The sequence below is a fragment of the Anguilla rostrata genome, unplaced genomic scaffold, assembly GCF_018555375.3.
Source record: "Anguilla rostrata isolate EN2019 unplaced genomic scaffold, ASM1855537v3 scaf1201, whole genome shotgun sequence".
NCBI classification, from domain to species: Eukaryota; Metazoa; Chordata; class Actinopteri; order Anguilliformes; family Anguillidae; genus Anguilla; species Anguilla rostrata.
The window spans coordinates 26,518-45,649 of record NW_026986525.1 but is presented as its reverse complement, the minus strand read 5'-3'; the positions used below and the strand labels follow the sequence as shown (position 1 = coordinate 45,649).

At 41.4% G+C, this 19,132-nt stretch overlaps 1 protein-coding gene across 1 annotated transcript; it reads left to right on the top strand.

Moving 5' to 3' along the window:
• Positions 1–234: 234 nt before the first annotated feature.
• On the top strand, positions 235–8,701 carry LOC135247301 (intelectin-like). The gene is made up of 8 exons (XM_064320603.1): positions 235–314; positions 1,969–2,037; positions 3,177–3,245; positions 3,359–3,606; positions 6,262–6,420; positions 6,612–6,732; positions 7,013–7,116; positions 8,275–8,701. The coding sequence occupies exons 2-8, from the start codon at positions 1,971–1,973 to the stop codon at positions 8,425–8,427; spliced, it is 921 nt and encodes a 306-aa protein (XP_064176673.1). The 5' UTR covers positions 235–314; positions 1,969–1,970; the 3' UTR covers positions 8,428–8,701.
• The last annotated feature ends 10,431 nt before the right edge of the window (positions 8,702–19,132 follow it).

Sequence of the window (19,132 nt, the reverse complement as noted above, 5' to 3'; positions counted from 1 at the left end):
ATAAAGCAAGCCAGTTATACGTTACCGGCAGACCTCCTTATTTCAAGTAATTAAGTGTATAATCATCCAGTATATTACAATCAGGATCTCGTAATTATGAGAAAAGTTAAAGGACCGCACCAGTGTTACTACATGTCATTGGCCATCAACATCGGCCACATAGTTTACATAAACCTCAACCATTTTTCCCAGAATTGCCTTATTTTTGAGATATCGTGTTTGTTTACATTTTGTCCAGACAGGTCATTCACTGCCATTCATGCTGAAACGGTGTGGGAAAACACTCTACAAGACTTGAAAGTTGCTAGGTATAGGTAATTCAACCTTTTGAAGATCACTACGCCGTTTATTTTATCTAAAATGACTGTATTACTCTAATACAAGCCATTCAAATTCGCGCATAATATCGGTCAGCACTGGATTCTGTAACTGCGCCTCTAACCGTTTGTGTGTTTACATGAATAATACATATCCTCCTACTCAACATTATACTCTGGTCTCTTATGCTGCTACATTAGCAAACCCAATTTTGTTTTTGTTTGCTCTTTTGGAAGGGAAGGTCCATGTGGTGCGATGGAAGTACAATGTACAGTACATGGATAAATCTGAGAAAATATCGTAAATATTAGGGATGTATCTCATAGCCTCTATCTAACGTTACATGGGCAGACAGAGAGAGAGGTGGGGGGCACCAGTTACACACACCAACAAACTTTGAGCCACTGCGCCGCAAGTTCTATGCGTCAGCCATTATGTTTCTTCAAATCGATTCATATCATTGTGGATGGCCACTAGATAAAAATGCCCATTCTGTTTGCAACATAGGACTTTGATTTCACTAACTAGTAGTTTAATTTACTACACATTATTGAAAAGTGATCGCTATATTCTGTAGTCGCCCCCACCGAGTCAGCGCACAGCAGGCAGCGGGCTGAGAGCTGTCCGTTCCCGGCTATCACTCAGGGAAACGCTCGCATCGAGGAGGATGTGCGGGAGCTAGCGAGACACAAGCCTGGTGTGGCAGCTGGATTTCTTTCAAACCCCCGCAACCTATACATCAAAATTAAGCTTAGAACCACTTTTTAGCTGTATGTGTTAATTTCCTCCATTAAAAAAACCCCAGTCGAAATATTTAAAAAAACCGACGTTTCACCTTGTATTTTAGTCAATATTCATCCGTTTAAGATGTAACATGATATATATATCAGTCATAGGTCTTGGCTATAATGAACACGAACAGTGTTCATAAAACTTAGTTTAGTTAAAAATAAAAAAGAGAGAGAGATGAAAAGTACAGTATGAGGATGTGGAAATATATTTCATGATTAATTATATACCAATATTAAATCAATTTGATGCTTTGAAGGCACAACAATTGCATTGCCAATGAATATTAGGTTAAAAAATACAACATTTGCCTGATTTAACGTGACTTCCGGTATGAACCACGCCCACTTCCTGTCTTCTATCCAAACACAGATACAGATAATTTTGTTGGTTGAACAGATACAGATACAGATACAGATAATGACGTCTCTGCACACCCCTAGTAAATATGGACTAGTAATATTTAGTTATACATCATGCTGAAGTTAAAGTAAAAAAGTGTATGCAGCTGAATAGCAATTACACAGAAATAAAAGTGAGGAATATGTGTGAAGAAAAAGAGGCATGGTTGTAATTTATTTACTTCCTCTGCTTCCCTAAAGAAATGTCTGATACCTCCTTATTTAACCCAAAATCACAGAATGCTGCCATAATAAATACAGGAATCTTCCTGCATACAAGCTTATTTTACACAACCCTTTCACCCAGACTGCAGATACAATCAATTGTCCTGCAAACCATTTCATTCATTTCATGGAAATTATGAGATTGATGATGGTTATAGGTGCTATAAGTACTAAATGGAATTATTGATAACATATAAGTGAGCTAAATAAAATAAACGTCAGCTGTTTCTTTCAGAGATGCTACGCTGGGCCATATTCGTGATGTCCTTGTTATTGGAGCCCTGCCTATGTCATTCTGAATGTGGTAAGCAAATGTCCAAAGTATTCTAATGCAGAGCTTTCAGTGTCTTTAGTGACTAATGTGTTTTTTAAATGTTTACTACCCATTTTATAGGAATTAAGACTTTAGAAGCTATGAAACCGTGTTTCAAAACCATTTGCCATTTTCTTTTAGCAGGACACAACTGAATCATTCCAAGATTTTAATTTCTAGTATATAGTGATTACTTTTTATATAGGCTAAAGGGATAACACAGCAATGCATATTACAGGTAAACTGAGAAAAACCACAAAAATGTGAAAAACAAGACAAAACAAAAGATGGAAAAAGTAGTTACAAAATACACAGTGCAATATTTCTCAGTATTTCTAAATAAGTAATTTCTTCTCATAACAAATTCAATAACACTTTCCCTTCCCCTGCTTCGGAGTGCACTTTCACGCGTCTCTCTCCCCTTACCTATCAATTGCACAAAGAACACACATCTTTGGTGATATAAGTGAGCAGGAAACACACACAAATCGATTGCACTTCACACAGTTGTCTTTAACCTTATTCTGACTGCATTTGTTGACCTGACGCTGTGTTTTCACAGTTTATTCAGTCTTACAGTGAACATTGTCTAAGGTGTTGTCTCTGCAGATTTATAAACCTATCATTTATATTTCTACAATGGCCCCACCCTAAAATCTGCAACTCCATTGTAGTATTGAAATGAATGAATTGTGAGTGATTGTATGTGTGAAATTAGTTTGATAGCGCTTGATAGAGCAATTTGTATCAAAGCATCTGTCATTCAGTTGCTGAATAGTGTGCTGTAGGTGAGAGCAACACATATGCACCTGGGTACCAAATTCTGCTGCTTATTTTGTTGTACGTCGCTCTGGATAAGAGCGTCTGCCAAATGCCTGTAATGTAATGTTATTGACTGCCAGGAGTTTCCATTTTTTCAAAAAAATTTAAACACTTATTTTAATGTAGAATGTTTAGAAACAGTTGTGGAAGGAAAAGGGTAGTGCATTTACAGTGTTGGAAACATTTAAATAGTCTAAATTCCTTAATGCTGTACTTTGCAGAGATGATTGCAATTTGGCTGTTTAATTATTTGATCATGCATTTTTTCTTCTGTTCTTTTTTTCTCCTGTATATTGTCAACAATGCAGAAGGAGACAAGATCCAATATGTCGCCCGGAGCTGCAAAGAGCTCAAAGAAACATATGAAGTTCATGTCGGTATGCAACTATTTTCAGAACCTGGAACAATTGCGTCAGAAAGTTTTTTCTTAATAACAATTGAAGTTTAAGGTTCACAAAGAATCTTTATTATTTTCAAATGACATTTCCAGATGGGCTGTATTACCTCACTACCACAAATGGCATTCGGTACGAGGCATTCTGTGACATGACCACGGCGGGTGGGGGCTGGACACTGGTGGCCAGCGTCCATGAGAATAACCTGTATGGGAAGTGCACTCTGGGGGATCGCTGGTCCAGCCAGCAGGGCGACAACCCCAATCGGCCGGAGGGGGACGGAACCTGGAGCAACAAGGTTACCTTTGGGTCTCCTGAGGCTGCCACCTCTGATGACTACAAGGTGAACCACTCAGTGCTGCCCCTCAGACCCGACACCTCCCACAGAACTCACCATCTCACAGTACTGACCTCTCTTACAGCACTGACCATCTCACAGCAATAACCAAATCACAGCACTGGCCATCTCACAGCACTGACCTCTCTCACAGCACTAACCATCTCACAGAACTAACTCATAACTCACAGCACTGACCATCTCACAGAACTAACCAACTCACTGCACTGACCATCTCACAGTACTGACCTCTCTTACAGCACTGACCATCTCACAGCAATAACCAAATCACAGCACTGGCCATCTCACAGCACTGACCTCTCTCACAGCTCTAAGCATCTCACAGAGCTAACTCATAACTCACAGCACTGACCATCTCACGGAACTAACCAATTCACTGCACTGACCATCTCACAGTACTGACCTCTCTTACAGCACTGACCATCTCACAGCAATAACCAAATCACAGCACTGGCCATCTCACAGCACTGACCTCTCTCACAGCACTAACCATCTCACAGAACTAACTCATAACTCACAGCACTGACCATCTCACAGAACTAACCAACTCACTGCACTGACCATCTCACAGTACTGACCTCTCTTACAGCACTGACCATCTCACAGCAATAACCAAATCACAGCACTGGCCATCTCACAGCACTGACCTCTCTCACAGCACTAACCATCTCACAGAACTAACTCATAACTCACAGCACTGACCATCTCACAGAACTAACCAACTCACTGCACTGACCATCTCACAGTACTGACCTCTCTTACAGCACTGACCATCTCACAGCAATAACCAAATCACAGCACTGGCCATCTCACAGCACTGACCATCTCACAGAACTAACCAACTCACTGCACTGACCATCTCACAGTACTGACCTCTCTCACGGAACTAACCAACTCACAGCACTGGCCATCTCACAGAACTAACTCATAACTCACAGCACTGACCATCTCACAGAACTAACCAACTCACAGCACTGACCTTCTCACAGAACTAACTAACTCATAGCACTGGCCATCTCACAGAACTAACTAACTCACAGCACTGACCATCTCACAGAACTAACCAACTCACAGCACTGACAAACTCACAGCACAGACCCCTCTCACAGCACTGACCATCTCACAGCACTAACCTCTCTCACGGAACTAACCAACTCACAGCACTGGCCATCTCACAGAACTAACCAACTCACAGTACTGACCATCTCACAGCACAAACCATCTCACAGAACTAACTCATAACTCACAGCACTGACCATCTCACAGAACTAACCAACTCACAGCACTAACCATCTCACAGAACTAACCAACTCACAGCACTGACCTTCTCACAGAACTAACTAACTCATAGCACTGGCCATCTCACAAAACGAACTAACTCACAGCACTGACCAACTCACAGCACTGACCATCTCACAGAACTAACCAACTCACAGCACTGACCATCTCACAGAACTAACTCATAACTCACAGCACTGACCATCTCACAGAACTAACCAACTCACAGCACTGACCATCTCACAGAACTAACCAACTCACAGCACTGACCTTCTCACAGAACTAACCAACTCACAGAACTAACTCATAACTCACAGCACTGACCATCTCACAGAACTAACCAACTCACAGCACTGACCATCTCACAGAACTGACGTCTCTCATAGCACTGACCATCTCACAGCACTAACCAACTCATAGAACTGACCACCTCACAGAACTAACCAACTCACAGAAGTGACCACCTCACAGCACTGGCCATCTCACAGAACTAACTAACTTGCAGCACTGACCATCTCACAGTACTGACCCATTGCACAGAACTAACCATCTCACAATACTGACCCATTGCACAGAACTAACCATCTCACAATACTGACCCCTCTCACAGACCTAACCATCTCATAGTACTCACCCCACTCACAAAACTGACTCCTCTCACAGACCTAACCATCTCACAATACTGACCCCTCTCACAGTATTGACCTCTCTCACAGTACTTACATGTGTCACAGTACTGACCTATCGCACAGAACTAACCATCTCACAGTACTGCCCATCTCATAGAACTGACCCCTCTCACAAAACTGACCGCTCTGACAGAACTAACCATCTCACAGAACTGACCCCTCTGACAGCATTGACACCTCTCCCAGTACCTACATGTCTCAGTACGGACAACTCTGACAGAACTGACACATCTCACAGTAGTTGCCCATATCAGAGTACTGACCCATTGCACCAAACTGATCTCTCTCACAGTAATGACCACCCCCACCCATCCCCCACAGAACTGGCCGTTCCACATTTCTGCAGTACTGACCACAGACAGAACTGGCCCTTCCTCCTGTCTCGGGTTCATAAAGACAACCTGTCCAAAAGTACAGTGTACAGTTGAAAAGAAAAGAGATCCTTATATAAAAGAAGGGCAAAGACCAACATGAAGAAATGGGAGAAGAGAAAGGAAGTTCTTATCTCTGTTTTATTGCATGCTGGAATTATAAAGATACATATGTTGGTATTCACATCATTATGGTACATTTTTGTGTGGAGACTTCCCATCCCATTAGTCTCCCGTGTAGTTTTTCATCAAAGCTAGTTATCAACACTGGCTTTTATCTTTGTGTGGGTTCCGTGTTCTAGAACCCCGGGTATTATGACATCACAGCGGAAGACGTGTCCGTGTGGCATGTTCGGAACAATGCAGAGATGGAGAAATGGATCGCCAACTCCATCTTGCGCTACCACACAGCGACCAGATTCCTGACTTCACAGGGAGGAAACCTCTACCAGCTGTTCAAGGTATTGCATCTATTTATGTATTAATGTATTTGGGAAGGCATTCTTGCTTAAAAACAGCTAACTGTCTAACAGCAGAAAGTACAATCTGCTAAATAAACTCTAGTTATTCATGTAATAAAATAACTGTATTTGTGTGTTGCAGAGCAGTCAAAATGGGTTTTGCTGATGCTGTTTTTGTTTCTGTGTTTCAGCGCTACCCTGTGAGATACAATGCGGGCACATGCAACACTGACAAAGGCCCAACTGTTCCTATAGTGTATGATTTTGGGAATGCAGAATCTACTGCAAATCTGTATGGGCCACTCTCAAAGGGTATGAAAGCATTAGAAACAGCACAGCCTGGTGTGTGTATTAGAAACAGCACAGACTGGTGTGTGTATTAGAAACAGCACAGACTGGTGTGTGTATTAGAAACAGCACAGACTGGTGTGTGTGTAGAAACAGCACAGACTGGTGTGTGTACTATAAACATCACAGACTGGTGTGTATATTAGAAACAGCACAGACTGGTGTGCATTACAACCCATACTGATATGCTTATGGAGACAACACAGACAGAGATGTTATCATTCTCTTCTCATTTTTGTTACAGCGGAGATTACTGCAGGTTTTATCACTTTCCGAGTCTTCAACAATGAGAGGGCAGCTATGGCCATCTGCTCTGGAGTCAGTGCCAGGGGATGCAACACAGAGCATGTAAGACTGCTTATAGCATGGTGTGCTTTATAAGACCTACATATGCCTGCTTATAGCATGGTGTGCTTCATAAGACCTACATATGCCTGCTTATAGCATGGTGTGCTTCATAAGACATGCATATGACTGCTTATAGCATGGTGTGCTTCATAAGACATACATATGACTGCTTATAGCATGGTGTGTTTCATAAGACCTACATATGACTGCTTATAGTATGGTGTGCTTTATAAGACATACATATGAGTGTTTATAGCATGGTGTGCTTTATAAGACAAACATATGAGTGCTTGTGGCATGGTGTGCTTCAGAAGACATACATATGAGTGCTTATAGCATGATGTGCTTCATAAGACATACATATGACGGCTTATAGCATGGTGTACTTTATATGACATACTTACATAAGTATGAGTATATAATAATGGCTAGGCATGATTACTCTGAGTTAGAACTAAGGAATAACTGGCATGTTCACTGTGCACAGTTCATTAAACAGAGAGCCATTTCTCCATGTGCTCCCCACTACATTAAATTAGGAAATAGCTGAATTACAAAGTAAGGTAGAATTTCTTAATTAATAGTAGAGATTTGCTTGAAAACAAAATATCCACAGGCCTCATTTAAAGGAAAACTAAAAACAAATCAAAACTATGAATGAAATGCCTGCGCATGAACACGTATGCTCATGCATACTCACTCTGCCTTCTTTTCATTTTTGAAAACATGGCCCTGATTTAATAAGCATTCACAGGCATATATAACACCACACATGAAAGCACCTTTATTATATAATATCTTAATTTTCTAAACTTATAACCTTCAAAGTGCTCAGAGCAAAGGAGCCTCCCTTTGCAGTGTGTAGGGAACAAATGAGTCATCATGGCCTTCAGCTCAGTGTCAGCCACAGTTCTGTGGCATTTTCACCTGCATTAGCGTCACCTGCATTAGCTTTGACAGTTTCAGCTTCACCTGCATTAGCTTCACCTACATTAGCTTCACTTGTATCAGTTTCACCTATATTAGCTTCACCTGTATCAGTTTCACCTGCATCAGCTTCAGCTGGTTTCAGCTTCATAGTTGTCTCAGCTTCAGCTCTGTTTTGGCTTCTACCTACCTCTCTTTCAGCTTCTTTCTTTTTTTTCTGTTGTATTGCAGTACTGTGTGGGCGGAGGAGGCCGTTTCCCTGAAGATGCACCACGTCAGTGTGGGGATTTTACTGCGCTGGACGCGGACGGCTATGGAACCCACAGAAGATATAGTGCCTCCCGGGATATGATTGAGTCTGCCATGCTGCTGTTTTACCGCTGAAGAGACACCATTTCTCCCCATCACTTTTCATCGTTATTATTACATTGCAGCAAATCTCTTTCTACTATCTTTGCTTAATTACAGGTCAAAAGGGGTTCTCTATGTTATTTAGGCTTTTACAGAGAAAGGAGGATACTACTTCACCCTTTAACTGTTTTAGCAGGTTTAAGTGATGTGTAATCCATTTTGTTCTGTTTTTCATATTTCAGAATATAAAATTGGTGTTGGGCAGTACAATTGTAAAAACTGAATAAATATATGATATTATGCAGCATTTACGTTTTCACGTTTTCCTTTCAATGTAAGTTCATGGGTGATAAAAACTGATACTGAATTTTCCATAATGGAAATGTGAAGCAGCTTTGCTTAAACCAGAAATGTCCATTCATAATAAACAAATGGCCTCCTTTCAGTGGAAAATACTTTCTTTCCACCCCCTAAACACAATTTCACATGTGAATTTAATCCCTTTACAGTGAATAATAATCATAAAGGGGATGTATTTATGACGTGTGAAAGCTTCTCAGAGGGTAAGGTTGCGGGGGTAAGATTTTGGAATCGCACCAAACAGTGGCGGCTGATGAGCTGAAAACTGAGGAGGCAGAAAATTTCCCCACTGATTTTTGGTCTCAATTTCCTTCATTAACCATACAGTGATTAAGTCATAAAATACTCAATACCATCAGATATAGCCAGCTCTCCTCAATTAGGTTAGTTTAGCAATAAGATAGCTTTTTACTTGTGTTGCAAAAATGTGCACATTTCAATGAACATTTTTTTAAATGATGCATTCATGTACTCTGTTTTCTGCACTTGAATAATATTCATGGCAAGCATGAGCAATATGGCAATTTTGTGTTTTAAATTATATTAAAGTACAGGTTTTGTTAGATATAGCCTTTATTTATGGCAGGTTGTGCTGAAATCTAACAAGGTAGTTAACAGAGTGGTATATGTTTTCATTAAGTGTACTTAGTGAATAAAACATATTTTATATTAATCTCAAGAACTTAGCATGGCAAGGGCATCTCCTCTCCTGGCTGAAGTGGATTTATATAGAAATACGGCAATGATGTCCTCCTCGATATGTATTACTGTTTGAAATATTTCAAATACATACACTGAACAAAAATACAAATGCAACACTTATCAATTTCAAAGATTTTATTGAGTTTAAACGTAAATCAGTTAACTGAAATAAATTCATTAATCTATTGATTTCATGTGTTTGGTTATACAGATATGCATTTTTTGATTCCCAAAAAAATAATATACCATGAAATGAACAGAATACCGATCAGTATCTTGTGTGACCAACATTTGCCTCATGCAACGCATCTCCTTCACATTGAATTAATCAAATTGTTGATTGTAGCCTGTGGAATATTGGCCAACTCCTCTTCAATAGCTGTAGGAAGTTGTTGGATATTGGTGGGAACTGTAATACGCTGTTGTATGCGCTGGTCCAGAGCATCCCAAACAATCCTTGCAACATGGGGCCGTGCATTGTCATGCTGAAACATGAGGTGATGGCGGTGGATGAATGGCACAGCAATGGGCCTCAGGATCTCTCGATAGCTGAAGATCACGATATCTCTGTGCATTCAAATTGCCATGGATAAAATGCACTTGAGTTCTCTGCCCATAGGATATGCCTGCCCATACCAACACCCCACCACCACGGGCCACCCTGTTCACAACGTTGACATCAGCAAACCGCTCACATTACAGGCATTTATCCAGAGCGACGTACACAACTTTTACATAGAATCCATTTATACAGCTGGATATATACTGAAGCAATACAGGTTAAGTATCTTATTCAAGGGTACAACAGCAGTGTCCTACCCAAGAATCGAACCTATGACCTTTCGGTTACAAACCCAGTTCCTTACCCACTGTGCTACACAGACACCTGTACAGCTGAAACCATGATTCATCAGTGAAGAGGACCGTTCTCCAGGGTGCCAGTGGCCATCGAAGGTGAGCTCTTGCCCACTCACGTCGACTGTGACGCCGAATTGCAGACAAATCAAGACCCCGGTGAGGACGTCGAGCACGCAGATGAGCTTCCCTGAGGCGATTTCTGACAGTTTGTGCAGAAATTCTACGGTTGTGTAAACCAACAGTTTCCTCAGCTTTCCGTGTGGCTGGCCTCAGACAATCCAAAATCTCTGAAATGAAGCTGGAGGCGGCTTATGGTGGAGAAATGAACACCCACTACTCTGGCAACAGCTCTACAGGACATTCATGCAGTTAACATGCATGATCTCTTAACTCTTGAGGCATCTGCGACATGGTGTTGAACAACAAAAAACTCAACATTTTTGGTTGGCCTTTTATTGACTCCATCATAAGGAACACCTGTATAGTGACCATCGCTTTTAATCAGCATTTTGATATGCCACACCTGTGCAGGAGATGGATTATCTTGACAAAGGAGCAATGCTAGCTAACAGTGATATAAACAAATTTGTGGGCAAAATTTGAGAGAAATTAGATCTTTTTGCACATAGAACAAATCTTTGAGGTATTATTTAAGCACATTAAAAACGGCTGCAAAAATATGGTAAATGGACTGCATTTATATAGCGCTTTTATCCAAAGCGCTTTACAATTGATGCCTCTCATTCACCAGAGCAGTTAGGGGTTAGGTGTCTTGCTCAGGGACACTTCGACACGCCCAGGGCGGGGTTTGAACCGGCAACCCTCCGACTAGCCAGACAACCGCTCTTACCTCCTGAGCTATGTCGCCCCTAATAAAGGTATTGCGTTTATATTTTTGTTCACTGTATGTCATTTCCTTCCATTTCACCTTTGCCTTTTTGAATTTTTGATATTGTTATGTTTGCATTGGTCTTAATTGAAAACTGTTAGCCTTTTCTAATAATGCTGAGCATATTTGTATTGGGGGCTAAGTATTAGATAGTCATCATTATCGTAGTGGCTTGTTGTGTCCAGCTTTGTCAAGATTCATAACACAATGAAACTGAATGTCTTTCAAGGGATTAACACTATTCTCTAATGAGGACATGTAATTTACTGTAGTGTAAGCATTCGTAGGAGGCTCAGCCATGTGTTGTGTTTGATGCACCAATCTGCTGTGAAGCTAGAACATTCCAGCATTTTCCTCATGGTAGAATATTATATTTTATTGTACATGGTGTATTAATGTCTCCATAGGTATAGAAAGTAAATATTCAAATTTACTAATTGCTGATATGTGCTAGATGAATGTAAAATTTCCAACTGACAAAAACTAGAAACATCTGTGAGACACACTACAGACAAATGTCATCCCTTGGCATTGTTAGGATATTTTGCCCTTATTCGTGGAGTCAAATGCAGGACGATGAAGAACACGCTGACAAAGTTTCCTCAGAGGATTTGTGGTTTAATTCAATGCGCAAGGGAGAGACAGACCCAGCACACTCGGGCGCTGCGCTGAGAGAATCTCTGCCCATCACACTGTGTGGTGTCTAGATATACAGTTTTCCTTCATACACATCAAAAGGTTGAGTTAAGTGGCGGACCGGAGACAAATGGTCTTGTCCCTTCCTGTGGACCCTCGCAGCCATTTAGCATAGGAATGTGACCTCCTTGCCGCAGACACTAGAGGTGTTATACGGAGACACACTACAGAGGTGCTAGACATACAGGCATACAAACTACAGACACAGTGATGGCAGAGAGGGAAACACAATACACTACATATAGTCTAATATATATATAGTAATACATGTACCTAAAACAGGGAACCTATCAGTCCCCCATTTTGTATTTGGGAATATGGTGCTAAATGCCATATTCCCCATAACCTATTCAGGCCTTTACCCCCAGTGAGCAAGCACATGGCAACAGTGGCAAGGAAAACTCCCTAGAGTAAAGGGGAGAAACCTTGGGAGGAACCAAGGCTCAGCAGGGGGGACCCATCCTCCTCGGGTTGGCCTGTGTACAGTTCTGGTGAGAGAATCAATTTCTCACAATTTAAAGATTGTCCAGAAGTTTTCCTGGGTTTTTCAAACCCCACAATTGACAGTTTACAACTCTCCATATGTCCTTGTTGCATTGGAAAGATCCCCATCCAGTTTGATTAAAAGTATGGTCCCAAGTCCAGATGTATCCACTCGCGTTGGTGCACATTTGAGAACTGCGGATCCGCATATCTTTCTGCCTTAAGGTGTGTTAACACAAACCGGCTTCCCAGTACTTTGTGGGGAAGAAGGATTGAGCTGCGCTTCATGTTGTGTTGGACTCGTGTACTTTCTCAGACGAGTCAGGTGAATCCATGTTGGTATTCCGGTCAAGCGGGCAGCTGATGGGGTGGTGAGTAGCACAGTATGTGGTCCAGTCCAGTGAGGGCCGAATGTCTTTTTCTGGAAGGACTTCACCAGGACTTGGTCTCCAGGTTGGACTGCGGGGCTCTCCTCCAGGTCTGTCACTGGATCCGGTTTTGTCCGTGGGTCCTGTGGTACACACTGAGATAAAAGCTTACAATATTCCAGCAACCTATCTCCCATCACATGCAATTCTCCTCCTGCAATACACAAATCCCCAGGAGTCCTCATGGGTCTACCTGTTAGCATTTCAAAAGGAGAGAGTGATTCGGGATTAGTGGGGCCTGCTCTTAGGGAAAGAAGTACAGCCGGTAAGTGTGAAACCCAGTCTTCTCCAGTGCCTGCAAACAACTGTTTGGTTAGTTTGTTTTTTAAGCTGCGGTTCGCACGTTCCACCAGACCGGAGCTTTGGGGATCAAAAGGGCAGTGAAACTTTTGTTTAATCCCCAGTGCTCGGCATACTGTTTTAATGATTTTTCCTGTAAAGTGAGTACCTTGATCACTGTCAATAGCACATGGCAAACCCCATCTTGGAATTATTTCAGTTAATAGCACTTTGGCTACGTCAGTTGCTGTGTTGTGCGCTGTTGGAAATGCTTCTACCCATTTAGTAAAATGATCAATGAGCACCAGCACATATTTCTTTCCCCTACATCCTGGTAGAGGACCGATGAAATCAATTTGCAATTGGGCAAACGGTTGTTCTGGTCTGGGCTGTTGTCTCATTCTCACTTTGATGGTTGGTCCGGGGTTGCATCGAGCGCATGTGATACACCTGCGGACATAGTCATTGATGTTAGTGTTTAATTTCGGATGCCACCATGTTTGCTTCATCCGATGTTGCATGCGCCGTGCTCCATCATGTCCTAAGGAGTGATATAAGCTAACCATAGTACTCATCAAAACAGCTGGTAAGATCACCGTATTGTTTGGACCCCTCCATATGTTGTCTTCCCCCAGCTTTCCCCCATTTTCCATCCACAGCCATTTTTCTGCCCTTGGGGCTGCATGTTGCAGTTGTTCTAGCTGTAAAACATTTTCTTTGGGGGATAACTGGGCAGTTTGCAAAGCTGCAATGGGAGCTATTACTTCTCCATCTGTGGCTGCCTTTCTGGCCCATTCATCTGCCCACCTATTCCCATTTGAGTGTGGGTCTGTACCTTTTGTGTGAGCTTTAATTTTAATTACTGCCACATTCTTTGGTAGTTCAATGGCTTTATGCAATTTTTCTACCATTCCCCCATTTTGTATGGGTGATCCTGCACTGGTAAGAAATCCCCTGTTAGCCCACAAGGTCAGGTAATCATGTACTACTCCAAATGCATAACGTGAGTCAGTGTATATGTTTACATTGTTCCCTCCCATTACTGTACACGCTTCCGCCAAAGCCCATAATTCCGCAACTTGTGCTGACTGATTCACCAGTCTACCATGTTTAACTAACTGTCCGTTTTGTGTACACACAGCCCATCCCGTGTGTTTTTTTACCATCTATATAAAAAGATGAACCATCAACATATAGGTCAAATGCACCCTGAATGGCGATTTCTTTCACCCTTTGGTTATCAAAATTACCTTCCCCTTCTACACAACAGTGATGAGGTTGTCCCTCATCAGGATTTGGGAATAGGGTAGCTGGGTTCAAAGTAGTTATACATTTTAAAGTCCATCGAGCCACATGTACTGCTGTTGACCTTTTTCCTGACAAAATAGACAGAACAGAATGAGGGACTACAACATCAATTTCCTGTGTGCTAAGTAACGGCAACGCTTGGTTTAAGGCAATGGAGGCAGCTTCAACAGCTTGTAAACAGTCCGGCATCGCTTTTACAACCGCATCTAATTTAGAGGAGAAATATGCAACGGCCTTTGTCTGTCCCCATGCTTTTGTGTAAGTACCGCCGCCATGTGTCCTGTATTACATGAGTATATAGTGTGAAAGGCACAAGTGGGTTGGGGAGCCCTAACCCGGGGAGGTGCAAAGTTTTGTTTTATAAAATGGAAAAGTCGTCTCACACTCAGACGACCATTCTATCCCGTCATGTGGACCCCCCGCTCCCTTTAATAGGTCGTTTATCGGTTGAACAATTGTTGAGTAGTTGGGTATATGGGTCCGACAATAATTAAAAAGACCAAGTATTTTGCGTAGCGCTCGTACTGTAGTAGGTCGCCGACACTCTGTTATGGCTTCAATTCGGTTTGTGGTCATTCTCTTACAACCCTGTGAAACCATATACCCTTCTGTTTGTGCGATCTGTGCTTTGCGTGGGTTACACTTCACACCATGTTTTGCCAGATGTTTTAAATAATATCTAGGTCTCTGCAATGCGTGTCCATATTTCTGGACGAAATTAATAAATCATCGACATATTGACGCACACACGATTTAATTTCAGGGAGGCTATTAATTACATCAGCTAACGCACGGTGGAACAGGGTCGGAGAGTTGTGAAAGCCTTGGCTAAGTCTAGTGAATGTATATTGTTTATTTTCAACAGTATCTCCCACAGTTGCTGCAAGGAGCTATCTCCTGTACCGGAGCCATGTGGAGGGTGCTTTATTGTGAGAATGTGACCTCAGACCTGATCTTGCGCCCCCTTGTTACACCACTATGGTATTTATTTAAACATGCAGCCCACGAAATTAAATCGCTACAATCCTTCGGTCGAAAACCAGCCTTACCCGCTGTGTCTCGGTATAAAGCTACACTTCCATCATAATAATAAATAATCCGTAATCAACCATTGGGAATTCCCGTGTTGTCTTGTCATTCACGTCAAAACATTTATAGGATCATATTTAGTAAAATCATACATGAAAAAGACAGTAACAGTTTAATCTTGAAGGGATATGAACACCACAACGCCATGAACACCGGAAGCTTTGAAGTACAAGCGCAATAAAGGCTTGCTTACAACTTCATTTATAAAATAGGTGCATTTTCATCGGCAAACCACTAAATAATCTGATTTTTTAAAGATCTGGGATTATCTGATTTTTATTAACAAGCCCTTTTTGAAAGCACACGGCGAACGAATACATCGGAGAAGTCAAATAGGCTGAGCAATGGTTGGTTAAAAACTACCTTCCAACACTCGAGCTAACAAACCGCTGCTCGGTGCATTCACTTCTACGTCATTCAATAGCTACGTCTTTCTGTGGTGTATTTTCAAATTTACCCCACCCCCTCCGGGAAAATAAGACAGCGAAACTAAGTTTGCCTTTTCCCCAGGTTCCAGTTATTTTTTATTTTTATTTTTACAAAACGAAAAGGCTTGTATTTTTTTAGCTGCTTATAAAATATCTGGGAGGTAACTAGGGACACACCCCAGTAATATAAGGATGAAATATAAATCAGAGCATGTATACCTAGCATTTTAGAGCATATTTCTGTGTATAAACAGGCCATCGTGACGCGCGACAAGCCGAAAAAATAGAACTGAAGCGAAAAACTACGCTTCAGTTCGCTTGTGTCGCGCGAGCTTCGCAGCCGGTACGCGACGCGTTCGCATCTGGTGGAGACGACGTCGCCCGCTGCCGTTGTAATAACAGTACTTCAACTACGCTTCAGTTACGCGCGTAATACGCGCGTAGTGCGCTCGCGGTCGATACGCGTGCGGTGGGTGCCCGGCTTTACTCGGTCTGAAGATCCTGAATTCGGTTGTTGGCCTAGGGGTGTGCGGGTTCCGTGTGGGTGTGGGTTCCGTTTCATGTTATATCTCTTCTTTTGTGCTGTATGTAGATAACTGATAAAAAAAATCTGTCATGAGAAACTTATCTGTGCTTTATCATTTGTAACAAGCATTATTAGTCAGAGTTGTCAATGTTAGCAAACAGACGTTTGCTAACATTAACAAGTGTTTACCTAGTCTGTCCATCTGTGGTTGGTTGACACAGTTGCTTGTAGTACTAAAGATGATGTTTTTGACACAGAAAATATAATTGAACAAGTAGAACTTTAATTAAATTGAATTGAATTAACCTATGAATAAAATACATACTGTTCTTTGTTTTAAGTTTGCTTATCTTTACATAGCAAGAAGGTTACTATCACACAGGCTATTTTTATAATTAACATATCAATGAAATTAATTTAATTTATCAGAGAGGTAGATACATAGGAAATCAATTAGATGATTTTTCATTATTCTTGTGTGGTTTGTTTGCATATGATTCTAATGAATGCTTGGAAAATGCATTACTTAAATAATTTAATGCTTTTTGTGTCTTATTCTCACTTTAAGAAACCTACTTTGCCCACTGTTCCATCTGTTGCACCAAAATTAAAAAAAAAAAAAAAAAAAAACGTTGCACGAAAATAAAAAATTAAAAACGTGCTCTTTGAGCATTTGGTAATGTTGTGCCTTTCAGGCTTGTGTGGTGATTTGACCAACTTCATCAGGCGTTAGGAAGCAGGTACATGTATTTAGGATGAAAATATTATGTTTCGTCTGTCTGTTGATTGGGAGTAATTGCCATGATAGTCTGCTTGTCTTGATGACTTGACATAATGAACAAATTCACAAATTACATGTTTTGAGTCAAACTGTAGCCCTGTATTACAAATTTAACCAATAAAAAACTTTTTGTTTAGCCGAAGGTAGAACATCAAAAATACCATGAACATAACCAATTGTATCCATAGAATTTTATCCACATTGAATGCATAATTTCAAATCAAGGAACAGCCCTACTGTTTGGACGGAAGGATAAATAGATTGAGGGAGTGATGGGTTTGCAGCAAGAGATCTGTTCATTCTGCACATGAATGGAAGTATGTGAGGATCTGTGTGTGTGACCCGCATATTTACGCTTTACAGGTGTAACAAGTTGTGTTGCTTTTACCGTCTTCCTTGAAAGGGCAGGCATGGCACCTGCCCTGTTTGCTTTCTCCTTGCTATCACCACATCCTGTATGATCCTGTATGCATTCAAGATTATTCACTCCTTCCTTGTTATTGCAGTCAAGCATAAATGGCCCTTCCATCACATGCCAGCCATATCCTGATGCCATATTAATCTGTCCTGCTGGAAATGTACTGGCCAAAAGGACAGCAGCCTCTGCAAGGACCCGGTCATTTGTCCACCATGACTTTAGTTTGCAATGAAATCATGAAAGTGTGAGGGAGGGGGGAGTGTCGGAGGACCACGCGCAACTGTACAGGAACGTGAAAATCTTATCCCCGAAGTGATAAGCCACTGAGGCTAGAGGAAACGAGGAAGGGAAAAAATAAAACAGACTGACAGGAGTGAAAACTCAAACTCTCTGTCAAGCCTTAAAAACCGACCAAACCGAAAACAACCCTGTAAAAAACAAGGGCGAGAAACAGAGTACACTGAGTACCGCTCAGGAACGAAAATAGTTGGGATAGAAACCAGGGAAACCCAACGTGACTGAGTCGCAGCTCAGACCCAAAACAAAAAGGAAAACTTGGGGTCGAACACCGAGATACCCAAGAACCTAAGACGCAGCTTAGGAAAACGAAAAGGTAAAGCCCAAACACAGACCGAAATACAAACCTTCTAAGGGGGAAATGCTTCTTGAGAAGTGAGAGAATAGGAGGCTTTTAAACAGGCTCTGAACACCTTACCGGCTCAACGTGAACATAAGTTGACACCGAAGCAAGGACTGAAAGTCAGACAGCATCTTAAATACCCTTGCACGACGCAGGTGGCCGAAATCACGACATAGGCTGAACTGCACCCCAAACCTATGACAGAAAGTCACAATACAGATAAACCTGTACATTTCCTGGAACATGACCTCCCTGACAACAAGTTTGCCAAATCAGAGAGTGATATGTGGAACTATTAAAGAACTATTAAGCAAAATGTAAGCCATGTACCCTGGTGTCTTCAAATCTATCCAAATAGGCTAAATTGTGCATTTCAGTAAACCATAAAATTATCATATATTCCTCTACAAGTCACCTGTTGTGACTCATGAAACTCACTTGTGCATTATTTTCAAGTGGGAATTAATGCAAAAGCAATATGATGCACTTATGTACACACAGACCTAAATATGTAACAATAAACTCCCGTGCTTCATTAAAACACCACTTTGTACTCTATAGTATATAATCTTTTGTTGCATGCCAAGGGATGACATTTGTCTGTAGTGTGTCTCACAGATGTTTCTAGTTTTTGTCAGTTGGAAATTTTACATTCATCTGGCACATATCAGCAATTAGTAAATTTGAATATTTACTTTCTATACCCATGGAGACATTAATACACCATAGTCTGCCTTATGTACAATAAAATATAATATTCTACCATGAGGAAAATGCTGGAATGTTCTAGCTTCACAGCAGATTGGTGCATCAAACACAACACATGGCTGAGCCTCCTACGAACGCTTACACT